Source organism: Pelophylax lessonae (assembly GCF_965119305.1).
Source record: "Pelophylax lessonae genome assembly, chromosome: 11".
In the NCBI taxonomy this organism is placed as follows: Eukaryota; Metazoa; Chordata; class Amphibia; order Anura; family Ranidae; genus Pelophylax; species Pelophylax lessonae.
Genome location: NC_138778.1, coordinates 186683808 through 186704960, shown reverse-complemented (window position 1 = coordinate 186704960; position 21153 = coordinate 186683808). Strand labels below are relative to the sequence as shown.

The 21153-nt window shown below is 44.3% G+C and overlaps 1 protein-coding gene across 1 annotated transcript in view; it reads left to right on the top strand.

Annotated features, from left to right (window-relative positions):
• The first annotated feature begins 6602 nt into the window (after positions 1 to 6602).
• The window catches only part of ASIC2 (acid sensing ion channel subunit 2), a 1163119-nt gene continuing 1148568 nt past the window's right edge, over positions 6603 to 21153 (top strand). Inside the window, exon 1 of the mRNA XM_082271615.1 lies at positions 6603 to 7839. Within this exon, the coding sequence (XP_082127741.1) occupies positions 7276 to 7839 (564 nt within the window). The 5' untranslated portion in view covers positions 6603 to 7275. The remainder of the gene's footprint in view (positions 7840 to 21153) is intronic.

The following is a 21153-nucleotide window of genomic DNA, read 5'->3' as shown; positions in this document are numbered from 1 at the left end:
GAATTCACAGCCATTGACAAGTGCTCCCGTGCACAGGAGAGCCGGAGCTGCAGGATCATGTGACCAGACTGGAATTGGTTAAGGAAGTTAGCGGCGCGAGCTACCCGGTTGTGTGAGCCATCCACCCGGGGAACTCTCTGGCTAGATTCATTGCGGTTGAAACACTGTACCATCACTGTTTTTATTTTTACAACTTTTAATAAATGCTGGAATTTTAAAGATACTACACTATGAGGAGCCTGTCCCTATACATCACCTCATAGGACCATCCAGGTACGGACGGCTGGAATACAGATCTGGACGATCGTTTCTAAGCTTTATTTGATCTTGCCATAGGGCATTAGAGGTCAACAACGTCTGGTGAGCGTGTATTCTTCTCATATCCCTAACACACGGAGGGTGTCACCATCATTACTCTTGTTGGGCATACAGCACTTTATACTTTTGCACTTGTGAAAAGGATTCATGCACCGTTCCACCTTGAAGAGACTATAAACTGCAGGCAATCATCATTTATGCACTTTACAATTATTTGGACATTTCTTGCACTATAAGTTGTTGCACTTCACTAAGCATTTGGACTATTTTTTCACTACCAATTATTGCACTTTATTTTTATGGTATATTCACACATTAAGAGGCATATTATTCATCGGTTTGCTTTATACCGGTTTTACTACTATAAGGTTATATATGATCACACTGGAGTGATTTTTGAATAATTTTTTACACGATTTATCACGTATTCATATAGGAATTGCGCTGCTAATAGTTATTTAACCACTTGCCGACCGCCGCACGACTATTTACTGAGGCAGTCAGCCCCCTACAGGCAAAGCAATGTAGACCTAGGTTTCTCACCCACTGAGCCAGGGCGTGTGACCGCGGCTCTGATGCAATCTTCCGCAGGAGAGGGAGAAAGACAGACGGCTGATGTAAACACAGCCGTCTGTCATTCTCACTGAAGTGGTCACAGAGGCTATGCGATCTTGCTATATAGGATCGCATGTCTCTGTGGTTACTTCACTAGCCACATCTCCTAACAGTTAGAATCACTCCCCTAGGGACACACTTAACCCCTTGATCACCAATAAAGTTAACCCTTCTCTGCCAGTGTCATTTTTACAGTAACAGTGCATATGTATAGCACTGATTACTGTAGTAATGTCACTGGTAACCCCAAAAGTGTCAAAAATGTCAGTCAGGGGTCTGATCTGTCTGCCGCAATGTCGCAGTCCCGCAAAAAAAAAAAAACGCAGATCGCCGCCATTACTAGTTAAAAAAAAAATAAAAATTACATACATTTTTCCCATAGTTAGTAAACGCAATAACTTTTTTGCAAACCAATCAAAATACGCTTATTGCGATTTTTTTTTTTAACCAAAAATATGTAGCAGAAAACAAATTGGCCTAAAATGTTAAAAAAAATTAGATTTTTACATTTTTTTTGAGAATTTCATATAGAAAAATGTGAAAAATATTGTTATTTTTTTCAAAATTGTCGCTTTTTTTTTTTTGTTTTTAGCGCAAAAAATAAAAATCGCACAGGTGATCAAATACCACCAAAAATATGTAGAAAAAAACAAATTGGCCTAAAATGTTAAAAAAACTTGATTTTTACATTTTTTTGAGAATTTCATATAAAAAATGTGAAAAATATTGTTATTTTCTCAAAATTGTCGCTTTTTTTTTTGTTTATAGCGCAAAAAATAAAAATAAAAATCGCACAGGTGATCAAATACCACCAAAAGAAAGCTCTGTTTGTGCGGAAAAAAAGGATTTTTTCATTTGGGTACAGCGTTGCACGACCGCGCAATTATCCGTTAAAGTCACGCAGTGCCGAATTGCAAAATAGGGCCTGGTCATTGAGCAGCCAAATCCTTCGGGGCTTAAGTGGCTAACTATTACATTTTGAACATTGACAAGTGCTCCCTTGCACAGGAGAGCCAGAGCTGCAGGATCATCTGACCAGACTTGAATTGGTTAAAAAGTGGTAAATACACAGATCTTTTTTTACACAGGGTATTGCAGGACAGGTAGGAGGAGGGCGAAGGGAATTTTTTAAAGCGGAGTTCCGGGCACGAAAACGTTTTTTAACTAAATATACCCCCGGGACAGTCAGGGCTAGTACATTCCACAATGGCTAGCCTCTGATCTGTCCCGGTTCGCACTTACCTGCAAGAAGAAATACTCACTTCTTCTCCAGCGTTGCCATCTCTGTTGTGGGCAGCTGAAGCCGGCGCGACCCTCTTCTGCGTCCTCTTCCGTGTCTTCTTCTCCCAGAATGCGCCTGCACCGGCCCTTCTCGTCACTTCCGGTGCGTCGCCCGGAAGTGACGAGCGGGGCCGGTGCCGTCGCATTGATTCCTGGGAGTGATGACGCTCAGCTCCCAGGAATCATCGCAAGACAGGAAGTGACGGAGGAGCCGCGGCACAGAGGGAGGAAGTGCAGAATAGGTGAGTATTTTCTATCTAAAATTACAAGGTGAGTGAAAAAAAATATATAACTAACTATCCAATTCCTTTTCAGGTGAAGAAGATCCAGCGGATGGGCACAAAATCGATTAGGTCGATTTTGTGCCTGGAACTCCGCTTTAAGAATAATTAGTGTTATGCTTTTCTTCCAAGCCAATGTAACAAATTAGCAACTTCAGAAGGAGTCCAGCATTGGCAGGCTATACATTTATCTCAGGAGTGGGTTATCAAAACTATGCATGGAAGAACCATGTGAAAAAATGGTAAGGTAAAAAAAAAAACACACTGGTGAGGAAAGAAGACAGAATGCAATACAAATATTACCTAATGTAATGAATCTTTATCATTTGCCCACATTAGCATTGGTTTACTTTAGTTGTACCTGTTCAAAAGCAACCCTAAAAACTACTTCTGTCATCCAGATTTTCTCTAGCTGTGAACATTACATTGTATTTTACTCAGAGGACACAGACTAATGTAACCAGCCCTTGTATGTTGTAGAGTGCAGCTGAATAAGCCAGTCTTACATAAATAAGTACATAACATGTGACCTTGGGCCTCACCACAGTAACATAACATCATGTGCATTGGAATCGAGTCCCATTGTGATACTAATGTCTTTAGATGTGTAAAGGAAATGTATACATCCTGTATATTATTGTATTATATTTTATATGTATTGCACACTTCACTCATTGTGTACACGGCACTAATAATGTTTTCATTACGTTTGCATTCTTTTGAGTCCTGATTAGAATTAGCCTGCCTATGTTACGCCCCTTGGTACCATAAAAGTACAATTGTAATAATAATGTAATACCTACTTAATCATGTGTATAAAAGCCTTCAAGTGCGTCAAATAAAGAAGAACTGTTATTTTGCAAAGATGCGGAGTGTATCCATTTGTGTCTGTTCCCTACTGCAGTAGTTATCAACCACTTAAGCCCCGGAAGATTTTACCCCCTTCCTGACCAGGGCCTATTTTGCGATTCGGCACTGCGTGACTTTAACGGACAATTGCGCGGTCGTGCGATGCTGTACCTAGACGAATTTGACGTCCTTTTTTTTCCCACAAACAGAGCTTTCTTTTGGTGTTATTTGATCACCTGTGCGATTTTTTTGATCATGCGCTATAAAGAAAAAAAAGAGCGACAATTTTGAAAAAATAACAATATTTTTCACATTTTTTTATATGAAATTCCCCAAAAAAAAAAGTAAAAATCTAAATTTTTTAACATTTTTGGCCAATTTGTTTTCTGCTACATATGCTTGGTAAAAAAAAATCACAATAAGCGTATTTTGATTGGTTTGCACAAAAGTTATTGCGTTTACTAACTAAGGGAAAGATTTTTGTTATTTTTGTTGTTTTTTTTTTAACGCGTAATGGCGGCGAACTGCAATTTTTTTTGCGGGACTGCGACATTGCGGCGGACAGATCGGACCCTTGACTGCCATTTTTGACACTTTTGGGGTTACCAGTGACATTTCTACAGTAATCAGTGCTATACATTAGCACTGTTACTGTAAAAATCACACTGGCAGGGAAGGGGTTAACTTTATTGGAGAAGGAGGGGTTAAGTATGTCCCTAGGGGCGTGTTTCTAACTGTGATTGGACATGGCTTCAGGTGTAAGAACAGAGATCAACGGTCCTACATAGTAGAACCGTATGATCTCCATTTTTACACCAGGGAGAATGACAGGCGGCTTTGTTTACATTAGCCGCCTGCCTTTCTCCCTTCACGGCAGGCGATCGCGAGTGACCGGCGGACTTTGGGTCCACCGGTCACACGCGCGGACTCGTTTCGTGAACGAGCTGGGGCGGGAGCGCGCCTTCGGGGGTGCGCGCTCGCCCGCTATTGGCTCCCAGGCTAGTGACGTAGATCTACGTCACTTTGCCTGGCCGGGGCTGGCCGCCGCAGTAAATAGTCGTGCGGCGGTCGGCAACCAGTTAAGTCCCGGTTCACACTACAGCGGCACGTCTTCGGGGCGACCTGTGAAGTCGCGTGCACCGCGACTTCGGCGCGACTTGCACGGACTTCATATAATCAATATATATCAATGCAAGTCGCTCCGATGTCGCCCCGAAGTAGTACAGGAACTACTTTCTAAGTCGGAGCGACTTGAGTCGCTCCTATTAGAACGGTTCCCGTAGCACTGCATGGACCGCGACCTGTCAGGCTGACCAGTCGCCTGACAAGTCGCGGTAGTGTGAATGGGCACTAATTTGGAACCCCTAATCAATAGGAGGATAGGAGTTGCCTATCTATGAAATGTCCAGAACAGATGTATACAACGTATTGCTGTGTGTGGTATTTTAACCACTTGCCGACCGCTCACTCGAGCTCTACTGCGGCAAAGTGGCTAGTTCCCGTCCAGCGACGTAGACCTACGTCGCTGGACTCCTCCCCTTGTGGGCAGCGCACGCGCGCCGCCGGAGGCTTGCTCCCGCTGTATTCAGTCACAGCGGGAGTCGGGCCAGGGGAGGAGCAGCGGTGATCACTGCCGCTCTTCCCCGATCGTCGGGGAATCGAGTTTGGAGATCCGCCCGCTTGTGTAAACAAAGCGGACGGATCTCCTAAGTGACAGATTGCAGGGTTCAGCATAGCTGAACCTGCAATCTGTCCCTGTGTCACTCAGTCACCTCCCCCCACACACGTTAGTAAGCACCAGGCATACATTAACCCCTCCCTCTCCAATAAAATTAACCCCTCCCTGCCAGTGTCATTTTTACAGTAACAGTGCATATTTATAGCACTGATTACTGTAGTAATGTCACTGGTACCCCCAAAAGTGTCAAAAATGTCAGTCAAGGGTCCGATCTGTCCGCCGCAATGTCGCAGTCCCACAAAAAAAAAAATCGCAGATCGCCGCCATTACTCGTTAAAAAAAAAAACACCAAAAATGACAGAAATCTCTCCCTTAGTTAGTAAACGCAATAACTTTTGCGCAAACCAATCAAAATACGCTTATTGGGATTTTTTTTACCAAACATAGGTAGCAGAAAACAAATTGGCCAAAAATTTAAAAAAAATTAGATTTTTACATTTTTTGGGGGGGAATTTCATATAAAAAAAATGTGAAAAATATTGTTATTTTTTCAAAATTTACGCTCTTTTTTTGTTTATAGCGCAAAAAGTAAAAATCGCACAGGTGATCAAATACCACCAAAAGAAAGCTCTGTTTGTGGGAAAAAAAGGACGTAAATTTCGTTTCGGTACAGTGTCGCACGACCGCGCAATCGTCAGTTAAATTCGCACAGCGCCGAATCGCAAAAAAGTGGCCTGGACGTAAGACAGCAAAATCCTCCGGTGGTAAAGTGGTTAAACCCATATCAAAGTAGCTAGGCGTTGTTCTGTCCTTTTTCTTTTGCGTTCGCTTTGTCCGTTGCCTGAATAATTCCCTACAAGTGAAAAGATCCATATCTGGCCCATGAATCTGTATGCAGAACATTTGTAGCAGGCACCCTCTGGTGTTTTATCTTTAGAGATAATGGTTCTCTTCAAGATGTATCGGATTAAGTAGAGAGACATCTAATCTGGTTTTTGGATCCCAGTGAGACTACTCCTGTCAATTTGTGCTCGGTGTATTGGAGCTGCCTGCACTGACAGCAGCCTATGTACTCGTCTGCGCTGCCCATGTTCCGGCTCTCTGAGATATTGTAAGGCATAATTAATCTCCGGAGTTATTTTCACTTTAGCAAGCTCTTCAACTGCCTACCACTGTCTGTCTGTCCCAGATATTCTCATCACTCTGCAGCACAGCCGAAGAAGAGAAATGAATGCGTGAGCCAGTAGGGACAGCATGTGCCTTATATGACTGCCATTAGATCCATTTTTTCACAAAACAAAGTCTGTAACCTTCTTTATTTGATTTCAGATCAATCGACGCTGTTCTTATTTCCTCTTCCTCTGATGGATTGCTATTCCATGTACTCACCACACTTTTAAGTGGTATAAAAAAAAATGGTATTGCCTGTCCCTAGCTGCCTGACTTTCTAAAGGGATTTGCGGCTGCAGTTTATTGCTACCCTAGAGGCATCTAAAACATCTTCCTCTCCCTCCACCCTCCTTAGTCTTTATATACTGAGGACTTCCACTGATGTGTTGTGGATATTCAGACAAATATATTCACTGACTGTGATGCTACTTCCAGCTCCCCCCACCCCTTCCCTCATCACCTCTGCTGCTCTTGCAACGAGGACTGAATCTGGTACCGTCTGGGTTTAGAGGCAGAGGGAAGGTGGGTGGGTGAGGATCTGAGAAAGACAGAGATTAATTCCAGCGACTGGTCATCAAGGAAAGCATCCCCTCGGTGAAATTTTGGCTCCCTGGGATTACAGACCCTGGCTGCAGCACCAGTTAACGCGTGCAGCTGAACATTGGTTTGCAAGCCTTTTTTATTCATCAGGCTGCTTGGTTTGTTTAATCACATTTCTTCTCCGTCTGCGTGTGAGAACGAGGTGGAGATGGAGCAAGAGGCAGCAGGGATGAATTCTGTTTCCATTGGCCGGTGTCTGTCTTTCTCTCCACCCACAGCAGTTCCACCTCACCTTGGTGTCTCCCCACGCACATCCAACCCTCTTAATCGCAATGAAGAAATCTACAGCCAGAGTTTCTATGGATTTTATTTATAAACATTTACCCCCAACAGGCGATCGTTGAGTTGACAGCAGGATTTGTTGGTTGGGAGGGAGGAGAGCACTGTGAGTCTGCTTCTTCCACTCTCATATTTCATGTAGAGAGGTTTAAAAAAAAAAAAAAAAATCTGGAGGTGACAAGGCTGTACCTCCCAAGTGGAAAAATGGATCTGAAGGAGAGCCCTAGTGAGGACAGTCTGGGGAGCCTTCATCCCTCTAGCATTCAGATCTTTGCCAACACATCCACACTCCATGGGATACGGCATATATTTGTGTACGGCCCACTAACGCTCCGGCGCTTCCTGTGGACAGTGGCCTTTGTGTGCTCCCTGGGCCTTCTCCTTCTGGAGAGTTCCGAGCGTGTGGCCTTTTACTTCTCCTACCAGCATGTCACCAAAGTGGACCAAGTGGTTGCTGAGAGCCTGGTCTTTCCTGCTGTCACTGTTTGTAATCTCAACTCATTTCGCTTTTCCAAAATCGCCACCAATGATTTATACCACGCAGGGGAACTGTTGGAGCTCCTTGATGTTAATGGTCACATCCTAGAGCCTCACTTGGCAGACCCAGAGGTATTGGCTATACTTGAAGAAAAGACCAAATTCAAGCAGTTTAAACCCAAAACCTTCTGTATGGGGGAGTTCATGGAACGAACAGGTCATGACCTTAAAGACATGATGCTTTATTGCAAGTTTAGAGGTCATGAGTGCAGCTACAGAGACTTCCGAACTGTGAGTACTTGGCTTTTTTTTTTTGACACTTAGAATCTGCTAAGCAGGTAAAACTTGATGGACCCACAGGTGCAGTTAGATTTATGCATGAGTTACATGAAAAGGTGTACTTATGGCACTTTTCCACTGCAAGTACCGGCTCGGCTCTACTTGGCCCTGCTTGGCCCGGTTTGCTTTTCCACTGCTGGTACCGCATGGTACGGTGTTGGAACAGTTCGGTACGGTACGGTATGGTTTGCTTTTCCACTAAAGTAGTACTAAAGTTAAGTGGGTGGGATAACAACGGGGTGGGTGGGATTCTCTGACCAATCAGTGGCTAGTAGTGACTGCATGCAAAGGATTGTGGGATATGGTACGGGTATGGCACTTGTTGGAACCACAATCGAGGTGGTACTGTTTTTGAGAGCCGTACCGTTCGGTTCCATTCAGTGGAAAAGCACCGCCATACCGTACCGTACCCAACCGTTCCGACACCGTACCCTGCGGTACCAGAAGTGGAAAAGCACAAAAGCGAGCCGAACCGTTCGGTTCCATGCAGTGGAAAAGCGCCACCGTACCGTACCGAACCGTTCCGACACCATACCATACGGTACCAGCAGTGGAAAAGCACAAAAGCGAGCCGAACCGTTCGGTTCCATGCAGTGGAAAAGCGCCATTACATTAAGTATGTGCAAAGTATGTTAAAGTTTTGATTGAATCAAGTTAAATAGGTTAGGCTTTGTTGAGCTTATATATAATAATAAAGGTTACTCCAAACTCTTCTTACTTGCTCACAGTTCACTGCAACTTTAGTTGTTAGGCTTTAACTGTTACAACAGTGCACATTTGACAGACTGTGCATGGTTCCTTTGATATTGTAAGGTAAACTATTTGATTTGCCATGCGGCCACGAGGGCTGATATGTGTCTGACTCAGCGATCCAGAAAGTTGTCCTTTATACACATTGTGGTTTGTCTGCAGCATGATCATAGAGCGAGCGGGTCTGTATAAAAACAGTCCTTTGGCTCATCTGGGTAATTAGACTGTGTGTATAGCTGTGTATCTGACTAGGCCAAGGTCAACAGGTATTAGAGTTGATTCTCATTCTTGTTGTATTAAACCAAGCGATTACCAGTTTTGATCCATGTTGAATTTGTTGTATTAGTGCTGTGGAATTGATTGAATCTTTAGAAGTATGAATTGTTTTTGATGTTTATCTGCTGCAGTTTTGTCTGCCATTTGTTGTAGTATCAGCTCATCGAAACCTAGAGCTTTGAAATATCTGAATAGGTAAACATCTGGGCACTCCTAGGATTTCACCCTGAGAACCAAGACTTTTACGTCCATCCTCATGGTTTATATCCCATATGTCGTGGTCACCTTGAACCTTTTTGGGAGTTGCACGTGGACATTTTTTGAAGCTTTTGTCTTTAAGCCAGTTGGGTTTTTTTATGTGCAGCGAATACAAGTAAGAAGTGGCATGAGAGCTACAGAGCATCTTTGGCAACCAATAAAATGCCCTCGTTAGCATTTTTGGCTAGAGGTAAATCAGCATCTTAAAGCACCTCTAAATGAAAATTAAATTAAAGACCATGAAAGCTATGATTGTTTATGTTTTTTTCTTTATTTGTGCCTTATTTAGAGCCAGGAGTGCAGTATATTTCAAGTTATAACCACTTTAAGTAGCATTGCAAATAACTCTCCACTCTGTCATTACTAACATAGGTGTTGAAGGTGGCATCATACTGTAAAACAATCTCATCCTCTAGAAACGTGCCAGTTACTGCTGTAAGTTACACTTGCTATTACAATTACAGTCTGGGTAATGGAATATCTGAAGGCAGCTTTGACTACAGTCCATACCGCTATGCTCAGGCTTCTCTGTATCAGCTGCAGAAGCACACGCAGGGTGGTAGCAATATACAGAGTTAACATGTGACTGAGAGCCAGAAGCTGCGAAAAAGGCTCCTAGAAAACCTTCATTCATTCTGAAATATCGTTTCATATTCCAATAATACATTTCTTATTTCCCCTGATCAGTGCCAGTAATGCCCATGTAGGGAGTATGGTGTGTTGAGTAAAAAAATGTATCCAATAAAAAAGCTAAATCTGAGTGAATTTTCCCTTCGTCTATTGCCTATGAAGCTTTATCCACTGAATGTTACTAGCTGATTTTATGAGGTGCCCTGTCTATTGACTACATTATGCAGTTCATTGGTTTTCAGGATGTTCTCTCTGGCAGGGCAAAGCATTAAGTCGCTTTCTCAAGGCTTAAGCTGAAGTATTACATTTAAAACACCTGAACGATCAGAATGTCTGTTTGCAGTTATAGCATGTGTTACCCCAACACTTCATATTCTTGATATGTGCCTGCTGGACCATGTACTTGTATGAGAAAGTATTCTGTTCTCTTTGTATTGCTTCCTTTATGTGAAATCCCTGGTGTTCCTGCTATTCCCCTTTCTTTAATATTAAAAACTGACCACACTAAGCAGGAGAACACAGCGTGGTCACTCCCCCATTGGTCAGATTTGTCCTGACACGCCCCCCCCTGCACAGCCATTCACTGTGAAGCTCAGTGTGCTGCTGCTGCTGCTGCTTCTCCCCCCATCTCGTTTGCAGCTGACAACAGAGGGAATGTGATCATTCATAAAAAAAAGGGGAAAAAGGCATTTATAATGTTTTTTTTTTATATCAATACAAAAATGTTTTGCCTTTCATTTCTATTTTAAACTGAATGGGTTGTTTTACAATCACTTTAAGTAATCTGCCGTCAAGCCAAGCAAATTCAGGTAAATTGTAAAACTGGTAAACTGCCAATGCCATCTAGGAAACACTATGAACATTTTGAATCCAGAAAGTCAGACAATATTTCTTGGTGAGATTGCAGGCTCTCGATCTGGGCATCCTCCCTTACAAGCTTCATTGTGTGACGCTGCCATGGGCTCAGCTTGCAGAAAGTAGCCTAGAACCAGGGAACACTCTGGGCTGTATTTTTTCTGATTCTGTTTCAGGGCCTTTTAAAGTAAAGATACCATAAAGCACAGGGATTAAACTAGCAGAGAAGCAAGCTGCAGTGGATATGTTCCAGGATGAAAATTAGAGACACTCAACAAGTAGACTGAGTCCCTTAAGTCAGTATAAATGCACCATCTTTATTCTTGACTGCAGTGTGCCTTTAAAGTGTAAGTAAAGCCCAAACTTTTTTTTTTTTAGTTTTGTTGGGGATCTGGGAAGAATTTGACCTTCTGTAAAGTTGATGTTGCGGTTTATGCCCCTTCTGTTTGCCTTGGTGACCATTGCCACCAAAACAGAAGGTGATGGTGAATCCAAAATGTTGGAGTTGTTGTGATAATTAGGGTTGAGCGAACACCTAGATGTCCGTGTTCGACGGGTTCGGCCGAACTTTAAAAAAAAGTCCGGGTCCGTGTCCCGGACTTTTACCGAACTTTTCCCGGACACCGAACCCCATTGAAGTCAATGGGGACCCGAACTTTAAGGCACTAAAATGGCTCTAAAACACCAAAGGAAAGGGCTAGAGTGCTGCAAATGGCAGCAAAACGTAATTAAGAGCATGGCAAGTGCTCTGCAAACAAATGTGGATAGGGAAATAACTTAAAACAACAAAAAAAAAACAGAAAAATAAAACAATGTTCTTCTTCATCTCTGAAGGACGAGGCCCATATGGAGTAGGAGGGAGGTTGAGGTGGTGGTGGATGTGGCGGTGACATAGGCGTGCGCACAGGGTGTGCTGGGTGTGCCTGGGCACACCCTAATCACCTAGGGCACATAGCATTGCCAGTGAGGAGATGGGAAAGATCTCCCTGGGACCTGCTCTGCTCTATTTCTCCTTGCCTACAGGTACATGGCCCCGATACATTACTCTCCCTGCTGGCAAACACATGCATGTGTATTTCAACTTTGGGGTGCACACCTTAATGCAATAGGCTGCGCACACCTATGGGCGGTGTAGGTGGAAGCGGCGGTGGAGGAGGACCAGGGCCGGATTAACAGCATCATGGGCTTGGTGCTGAGGATTTTGAAGGGCCTTAAGGGCCGTGCCTTGCCATGCACCCAGAGGAGGAAGGGTGCAGCCATGCATGCCTAATTCAACATGGGATGCTGTCTCTGAAGCCCATAAACACATCCATGCATCGCCAACTGTCCCTCCTTGTCCGGCCTTCACGCTGTGTGGGGAGGTTCTGAGGGTGCTGCCTGGGGAAGCGAGCATAGAAGCCAGACTTCTGTGTTTACAAGTGACAGAAGAGCGGTAACAGTGAATATGGCCAACCCGGGGCCTATATAAAAGGTAGGGGCCTGGAGCTGCAGCTCCAATAGCCCCTACATTAATCTGGCCCTGAGGAGGAGGACGAGGTAGCCAACACTGCTTCTTTTCAAAAATTTTAAATGAGGGTACACCCCAAAAGAGTGAGAAAGAGCAAAAATGGAACAATGGGTGGGTAAGGTCGGTATCCATTGCTATTCTGCATAAGGTACGGAAAAGTCCCGTGGGATCTATGCCTGCTTCATTTTAATGAACGTGAGCTTGTCCACATTGTCTCTGGACAGGCGGCTGCGCTTGTCTGTTATAACGCCCCCAGCCGTGCTAAATACCCGTTCAGATAATACACTGGCTGCAGGGCACGCCAGCACCTCCAAGGCGTAAAGGGCAAGCTCAAGCCATGTGCCCAATTTGGAGACCCAGAAGTTGAAGGGGGCAGACCCGTCATTCACTACATGTAGGCGTGTGCACACATACTGCTCCACCATGTTGGTAAAATGCTGCCTCCTGCTAAGACGTTCCATCTGAGCTGCTGGTGCTGCTGTTTGTTGTGGCGTGCTGACAAAGCTTTTCCACATTTCGGCCATGCTAACCCTGCCTTCTGAGGTGCTGGCGGTGCCCTGGTTGCGTTGGCGACCTCCTCCTCCTCCTCCTCTGCCTTGTGCTTCCACTGTGGCCCCGCTGTCAGATGGGAATGCCAGCAGCATGGCGTCTACCAGCGTGCGCTTGTACTCGCGCATCTTGCGATCGCGCTCCAGTGAGTGAATTAAGGACGGTACGTTGTCCTTGTAACGGGGATCCAGCAGCGTGGCCACCCAGTAATCAGCACAAGTTAGAATGTGGGCAACTCGGCGGTCGTTGTGGAGACACTGCAGCATGTAATCGCTCATGTGTGCCAGGCTGCCCAGAGGCAACGAAAGGCTGTCCTCTGTGGGAGGTGTATCGTCCGTGTCCTCTGTATCCCCCCAGCCACGCACCAGTGATGGCCATGAGCTGGCCTGGGTGCCACCCTGCTGTGAACATGGTTCCATCTCCTCCTCCAGCTCCTCCTCCTCCTCATCCTCCTCATCCTCCAGAACTGTGCCCCTGCTGGACAATTGCGTCCCTGGCGTTTGCGTGTGCAGGAACCCACCCTCGGAGCCCCTTGCGAATGACTGCCCTGAAAGCCTTGGAAATGTTACCTCTTCATCCTCCTCCTCCTCCTCATCCTGTGCCACATCCTCTTCCATCATCGCCCGAATTGTTTTTTCAAGGAGGCATAGAAGTGGGATAGTTAAGCTGAGAACGGCGTCATTGCCACTGGCCATGTTGGTGGAGTACTCAAAACAGCGCAACAAGGCACACAGGTCTCGCATGGAGGCCCAGTTAAATTAAATAGCGGAATAGAAAATATGATCCAAAAAAAGTGTATGTATATCACACGTACACAACCACACTAGGCCCCAATTACTATTGTTTGTACCCCTAAAAGGCTAGGAGTAGGGGGAGTATGGAACAGGCAGCACCCTCAAACCTTCAGAAGTATGAGATGAACCCCAACAACTTGGAAAGGTGGATCTCTCTCACACGTACCAACACAGACTATCCCCCAATTTAACTGATCCCCAAAGGTTTTTGATTAAATAGCGGAATAGAAAATATGATCCCAAAAAAGTGTATGTATATCACACGTACACAACCACACTAGGCCCCAATTACTATTGTTTGTACCCCTAAAAGGCTAGATGAGGAGTAGGGGGAGTATGGAACAGGCAGCACCCTCAAACCTTCAGAAGTATGAGATTGTGTTCACTGTACCCCACAAAGATTGAGTTCACTGCACCCCACAATGATTGTGTTCACTGCACCCCACAAAGATTGTGTTCACTGCACCTCACAAAGATTGTGTTCACTGTACCCCCCAAAGATTGTGTTCACTGCACCCCACAAAGATTCTGTTCACTGTACCCCACAAAGATTGTGTTCACTGCACCCCAAAAAGATTGTGTTCACTGCACCCCAAAAAGGATGTTGTTCACTGCACCCCAAAAAGGATGTTGTTCACTCCACCCCAAAAAGATTGTGTTCACTGCACCCCACAAAGATTGTGTTCACTGCACCCCAAAAAGATTGTGTTCACTGCACCCCAAAAATGATTTTGTTCACTGCACCCCAAAAAGGATTTTGTTCACTGCACCCCAAAAAGGATGTTGTTCACTCCACCACAAAAAGATTGTGTTCACTGCACCCCAAAAAGATTGTGTTCACTGCACCCCACAAAGGATTTTGTTCACTGCACCCCAAAAAGATTGTGTTCACTGCACCCCAAAAAGGATGTTGTTCACTGCACCCCAAAAAGGATTTTGTTCACTGCACCCCAAAAAGATTGTGTTCACTGCACCCCACAAAGGATTTTGTTCACTGCACCCCACAAAGATTGTGTTCACTGCACACCAAAAAGGATTGTGTTCACTGCACCCCAAAAAGATTTTGTTCACTGCACCCCAAAAAGATTGTGTTCACTGCAGCCCAAAAAGATTGTGTTCACTGCAGCCCAAAAAGATTGTGTTCACTGCAGCCCAAAAAGATTGTGTTCACTGCAGCTCACACACAGAAAAATGGATGTGGATCACTGACACCTGCCTATCTCCAATCCCACACCACACAGCAATATCGATTGTAGTTTGTAGAACACAGTTTCCCTAAAATTCAGCAGACTCTGTCCCTAACAGGATTGAGAAGAGATCGTAGATCAGGATTGAGTGCAGATTCACCCCACCCCCCACACAGCAATATCGATTGTAGTTTGTAGAAGACACTGACCCTATAATTCAGCAGACTCTATCCCTAAAATGCCTACAACTCGCCCTGCCTAAACACTCCGACCTGTCCCTCAATTCTATCCGGACACAAATGGTTTTTTCCTGCCTATCTTTCCCTAATCAGCAGCCAGCACGTTGATGTGTGCTCTGTCCCTGATCTAAGCAGCATAATGACGCCGCTGCGGCTGCCTCGAACTTATAAAGACTTGGTCACATGCTTCAGACGGCCAATCACAGCTACTGAGACATTTGCAGGCATGGCTGGGATGGCTTAAGGCACACCAGTTAAACGATTGTTGATTGGCTGTTGAAAGCCCGCCATGAAAAGAGCGCCAAAGCATGCAAAACCCGGAAATAAAACGACCGAACACGGATTTTTACCCGAACATACAGTAAAGTGTCCGTGTCCGTGTTCGGGTACAAAAAATCCAATTATTCGGTACGAACACGAATAATACAGTCCGTGTTCGCTCAACACTAGTGATAATAAGTGGTGAGAGAAAAATCTACCATTGGGGACATCTGTTCTAGTTGCAATTGTCAATTATAAAAAAATAGACATTAAGCCCGTTAAATTAACGGGCGCTAGAACATATGTGGGCAAACATTATGCGCAGAGTTGACTGAGCGGCTCTCGCTTATCTTTTTTTTTTTCTAACAACGCAAGAGCCACATGACGTAGCCAGCTCTGCGCATAGCGTCCCTGTTGCCCTAGCAACATCGGGGACACGCGCAGAGCTGACCGAGCGGCTCTCGCGTGCACCCGCCGCGTGCCCGCGCACACCCGCCGCTTCAACATTTTCGCCCAGCCGCCCAAAGTCTCTGCGCTCCAAGTCCCAACGGTTGTCCGTGGGGCACATGCGCTGTAGCGCAATCCCACGGACACAGGGACTGGACGCAGAGACACTTGCACTTTATTATATTAGATACCATTATTTTGGAGAGATTTTGCTATCGCTTTCAGTTATGGCTACTAGACAGGAAGTGAGGACAGGAAGTGAGGACAGGAAGTGAGGACAGGAAGTGTTTCCTACTCTATTTTGTGGCCTGACATGTATATGTACTATAACTAAAGGCAAAATGTTTTGGACAAAGCGGAGAAGGATTACAACACCTATGAGGTTTTTATTCTCCCTGTTGGTGGGCATCACCTTCTTTCTTTGTTCGGTTTTCTGTTTTTGTTCTGTCTACTGTTCTCAAAAGTAAAAATAAATGTAAAAGAAAAGCCCACATTTTGGGTTGTCCCTAGAAGAGTAATAGAGGAGAAATGATACAATGGGAATAACCAGGGATTCCCTCACTTTTATAGGATTTTCTCTCACTTCCTGTTTCGGCTATAGGACATGAAGTGAAGGGAAATCCCCCCCCCCCCCCCCCCATCCTCCCGGGGGTTATAACCTTGGCCTTACTCTATCCAAAACAAAAATAATTGTTTTACCTGTAGTTCTTTCTTAGGGTTTAAGTTCTTCCATGTTTGAAATTATCCAAAAGTCAACCAATTTGTTGCTATCTTTCTAGCCTGTGGTAAAAATACCAAAGTGAGAATTTAATTGTTCCTAAAGGCAACATAGGCAATTCTTTCTCAGGCACTTTCATTTTTCATGCAGCAGGTGCCCAACGTTTGCTTGGCCAGTGAGTGAATTAGAGGGTAGATATTTTGAGTATTAAAAATGTATATGAAGCCAGAACTTTTTATTTTTGGGTAGAGCATGGAAGGATTAGAACCCTTATTGGGTTTTACTTCTATCCATTGCTCATTAGAGAGATTTACCATCACCCATTCTCGAAGTCCCTGGTGCCAAACACACAGCCCTCTGATGCTCCTTGTGAGGCCTACCATGTCCTGGGCTGGGTTTGCCACCAGCTGGGCACCTTTGCTCTAGGGTCCTCGCTACTTTTGTTAGTGTTCAGGCTGTGCTCTTGGTTATAATCACTTTACCACAGTTTGCAGAATGGCAGCGGGTTGCCAGATGCTGAAACAAAGAGGCACCAGAAAGAACATTTGAGTTATCTATGACTGACAGTACAAGTATAGTCCTAGCCAGATGGGGGAGAGAGGTAAAGGACCATAGAACACCAATACAGAAGGGTAGGGAGGTTAACAATACTGCCATCGACTATCAATGCAGGGAGGGGGAAGGAGGCTTAACGGCATTGTAAGGTGAAGAAGGGGGGGGGGGGGGTTAACAGAACTGCCAATGATCAGCAGAGCAGGGAGAGGAAGGGGGGCTTAACATTATTGCCACTGACCAGCAACATAGAGGGGGAGGGGGGTTAACAGGATTGCCACTAGCCACCAATTTAGGGAAAGGGGTTAACAGAATTGCCATTAAACAACAATGCAAGGGGTAGGGATTTACATCATTATGACTAACCAGCAATATGTATGTATGTGTGTTTGTGTGTGTGTGTGGGGGGGGGGGTGGATTTAGCAGTGCTTCTCACTACCAGTGAAATATGAAGGGGGTTATTATTGCAGCTACTGAATATAATACTGCGGGCTATTATTGTGTCAACTAACACCAATGCGGGAAGTTATTATTGGGACCAGTAACATATGTTGGGTATTATTGTTACAATCACTGTCACCAATACTGTGAGTTAATAGTGCAGTCACTGGTACAAATGCTGGGGGTTATTATTATTGTGGTCAGTGACACCAATGCTGGGGGTGTTATTGCAGTCACCGACACCAATGCTGGGGGTTGTTATTGCAGTCACCGACACCAATGCTGGGGGTTGTTATTGCAGTCACTGGCACCAATGCTGTGGGTTATTTTTGTGGTCACTGACACCAATGCTGGGGGTTATTTTTGTGGTCACTGACACCAATGCTGTGGGTTATTTTTGTGGTCACTGACACCAATGCTGTGGGTTATTATTGCAGTCACTGACACTAATGCTGGGGGTTGTTATTGCAGTCACTGACACCAATGCTGGGGATGTTATTGCAGTCACTGACACTAATGCTGGGGGTTATTGTGGACACCAATGCAGGGAATTTTTATTGTGAGCACTGACACCACTGTTGGAAGTGACTATTATATAGTTATATAGTCCGTTTGGTTGAAAAAAGACACAAGTCCATCCAGTTCAACCAAAAAAAAGAGAAAAAAAAATATATATACAATCCTATATACACAATCCTTGATCCAGAGGAAGGCAAAAAAACACCCCAGCAATTTGCTCCAGCAAGTGAAACATTCCTTCCTGATCCCCAAAGAGCCAATCAAATAATCCCTGGATTAACTGCTGCTATTACTGCAGCTGACACCAACAATAGTGATTTTTTTTTTACTCTCACGATCTCTTGAGGGTGCGTTTTAGTACATTGCACAAAATTCTGCAATACTAAAATGTTTGATGCATTACTGCTCATTAACTTTGAATGCGTTGCCAAACTTGACTCGGTGCACCTCAACGCATGAAAACATGCTGCGCTATTGTGCGGCCCCCTGGGAATGTCAGGGCTACACTTGACACCTATTTTAATTTTCAAGTTGACCACCACTGCTAGAAGTGACATCTGTTCTACCTGACAAGAAATAAAATCTCCAACAGCAGTGTAGCAGAATAGGAGAATAGTGTAACCCCTGACAACCTCTTGCTTTATTTCTGTGTCCCTGCTGTAGATTTCTATCACTTTGTCCGGTGAAAGCATTATTACTATTAATGGGGAAAAGTCCTGGGAAGCAGACCTGACAGTGTTATAATCTGTTCAAGCTCAAGACTGGAAAAAAAAAATTTGCCTGGATTTAAACTTTAACAGCAATCCCAGCCACCATAGCAGCCAGAAGTTTGTTTACCTTTTTCTTCCTGTCTGCCGCCTTTCATGTAGAAATGATTCAGGTGGCTGTAAATCTGCTCAATCATTCCTACTTGTACTGTATTCTGCCCATTCCATTCCATGCAGAGGAAAGCATGAACGGCATGAATTTCCTGCTAGAGGGCCGCGCTGACTTTGGACTTGATAAAACACAGTGGACCAACACCAGCAGATGACACGGCTCCCCAAATCATCACTGACTGTGGCAACTTCACACTGAATGCAACTTGGATTCTGTGCCTCTCCACTCTTCCTCCAGACTCTGGGACCTTCATTTCCAAATGAAATACAGCATTTTTCACACTCCGTGATGATTTGGGGAGCCGTGTCATCTGCTGGTGTTGGTCCACTTGGACTCAAGTCTAAAGTCAGTGCAGCCCTCTAGCAGGAAATTATAGAGAACTTCATGCTTCCCTCTGCTGACCAGCTTTATGGAGATGCTGATTTCATTTTCCAGCAGGACTTGGCACCTGCCTACACTGCCAAAAGTATCAATACTTTGCTTAATGGTCATGTGCCTGATTGACCAGCAAACTCACCTGACCTAAACTCCATAGAGAATCTGTGGGGTATTGTAAACAGGAAGATGAGAGACACCAGACCCAACAATGCAGATGAGCTGAAAGCCACTATCAAAGCAACCTGGGCTTCCATAACACCTCAGCAGTGCCACAGGCTGATCGCCTATATGTCACGCTGCATTGATGCAGTAATTCATGCAAAAAAGAGCCCCAATCAAGTATTGAATGCATACTAAATTGAACTATACTGTACATGGACATACTTTTCAGTAAGCCAACATTCCTGTATTAAAAAATAATAATTTTTTTGGTCTTATGTAATATTCTAACTTTCTGAGATACTGAGTTTTGGGTTTTTTCTCTAGCTGGAAACCATAATCCTAAATAAATAAATGTTTTAAATAGATCACCCTGTGTGTAACGCATCCATATAAATGTATCGGTTTCACTTTTTGGATTGAAAAACTGAAATTAATTAACTTTTTGATGATATTCTAATTTTATGAGATGCACCCGTAGATCCTACAATTTCTATAAGCTGTGAGGTGGGGCCTCCATGGATCGGGCTTTTTTCCACCACAACCCACAGATGCTCAACTTGGATTGAGGCCTGGAGAATTTGGAGTCCAAGTCAACATCCTGAACTCGTTCTCATACCATTCTTGAACCATATTTGCAGTGTGGCAGGGCACATTACCCTTCTGAAAGAGACCACAGCCACCAGGAAATACCATTTCTATGAAGGGGTGTACTTGGTCAGCAACAATGTTTACATAGGATGTACGTTTCGAAGAAAGCCAACATGAATGGCAGGACAGACCCAAGGTTTCCCAGCAGAACATTGCCCAAAGCATAATATAACCCCACTTCTTTCCATACTGCATCATAGTGCCATCTCTTTCCCACATAAGTGTCACACATGTACCCAGCCTTCCACTTGATATAAAAAAAATACCTAAACATAGTTACATTACATAGTAGGTGAGGTTGAATAAAGACAATAATCCATCCAGTTCAACCTGTGTAGGTGTGTGTGGCCGTAATCATCTCTCATACCCCTGAATGTTTTTCTCCTTGAGATGTACGTCTAAGGTACTTTTGGAAGCCACCATACTACCCGCAGAAACCACCTCTTGTGGTAGAGAATTCCACAATCTTGTAGCCCTAACAGTAAAGAACCCCCCACGTTGCCTGAGGTTAAAACGCTTCTCCTCTAAATCGCATTGTATGCCCTCGAGTCCTCATGCAATCCTTTCGACTGAATAGCTTTTTTTCTATGCTGATATCACCATTGAGATATTTATAAATTGCTATCATGTCCCCTCTCAGGCGTCTCTTCTCCAGGGAGAATAAATCAAGTGATTGCAGACGCTCTTCATAATTAAGGTCCTCCAATCCCCTAATTCGTTTAGTTGCCCTTCTCTGGAGGACATGGTCCAGTTCTGATGCTCATATGCCCATTGTAGGCGCATTTGGCTGTGAATACGGATCAGCCTGGGCACATTGACTGGTCTTAGCCTATGCAGCTCCACACATTAAGCAAACTGCGATGCCCATTTTTGTGCTTTCAAAACATGAACTTCAGAGACAACATGTTCCCTTGCTGCCTAAAATAGTCTAAGGACTTTCAGATGTCATTGTAACAAGATATTTAATGATCACGATAATAGTGTTTTGGGGTTTTAAGTGCATTTCCATGTTTAAAAAAAAATGCAATGTTCAAGCACAGAGCAGCTCCGAGAGCTCTAAAGTTGTGGAGCTTCTATGCAGATCTCTACAAAGGTGTAAGACAGGGATCCTCAAACTACTGCCCTGCAGCTGTTGCGGAACTACACATCCCATGAGGCATTGTAAAACTTTGACATTCACAGACATGACTAGGCATGATGGGAATAGTAGTTCCTG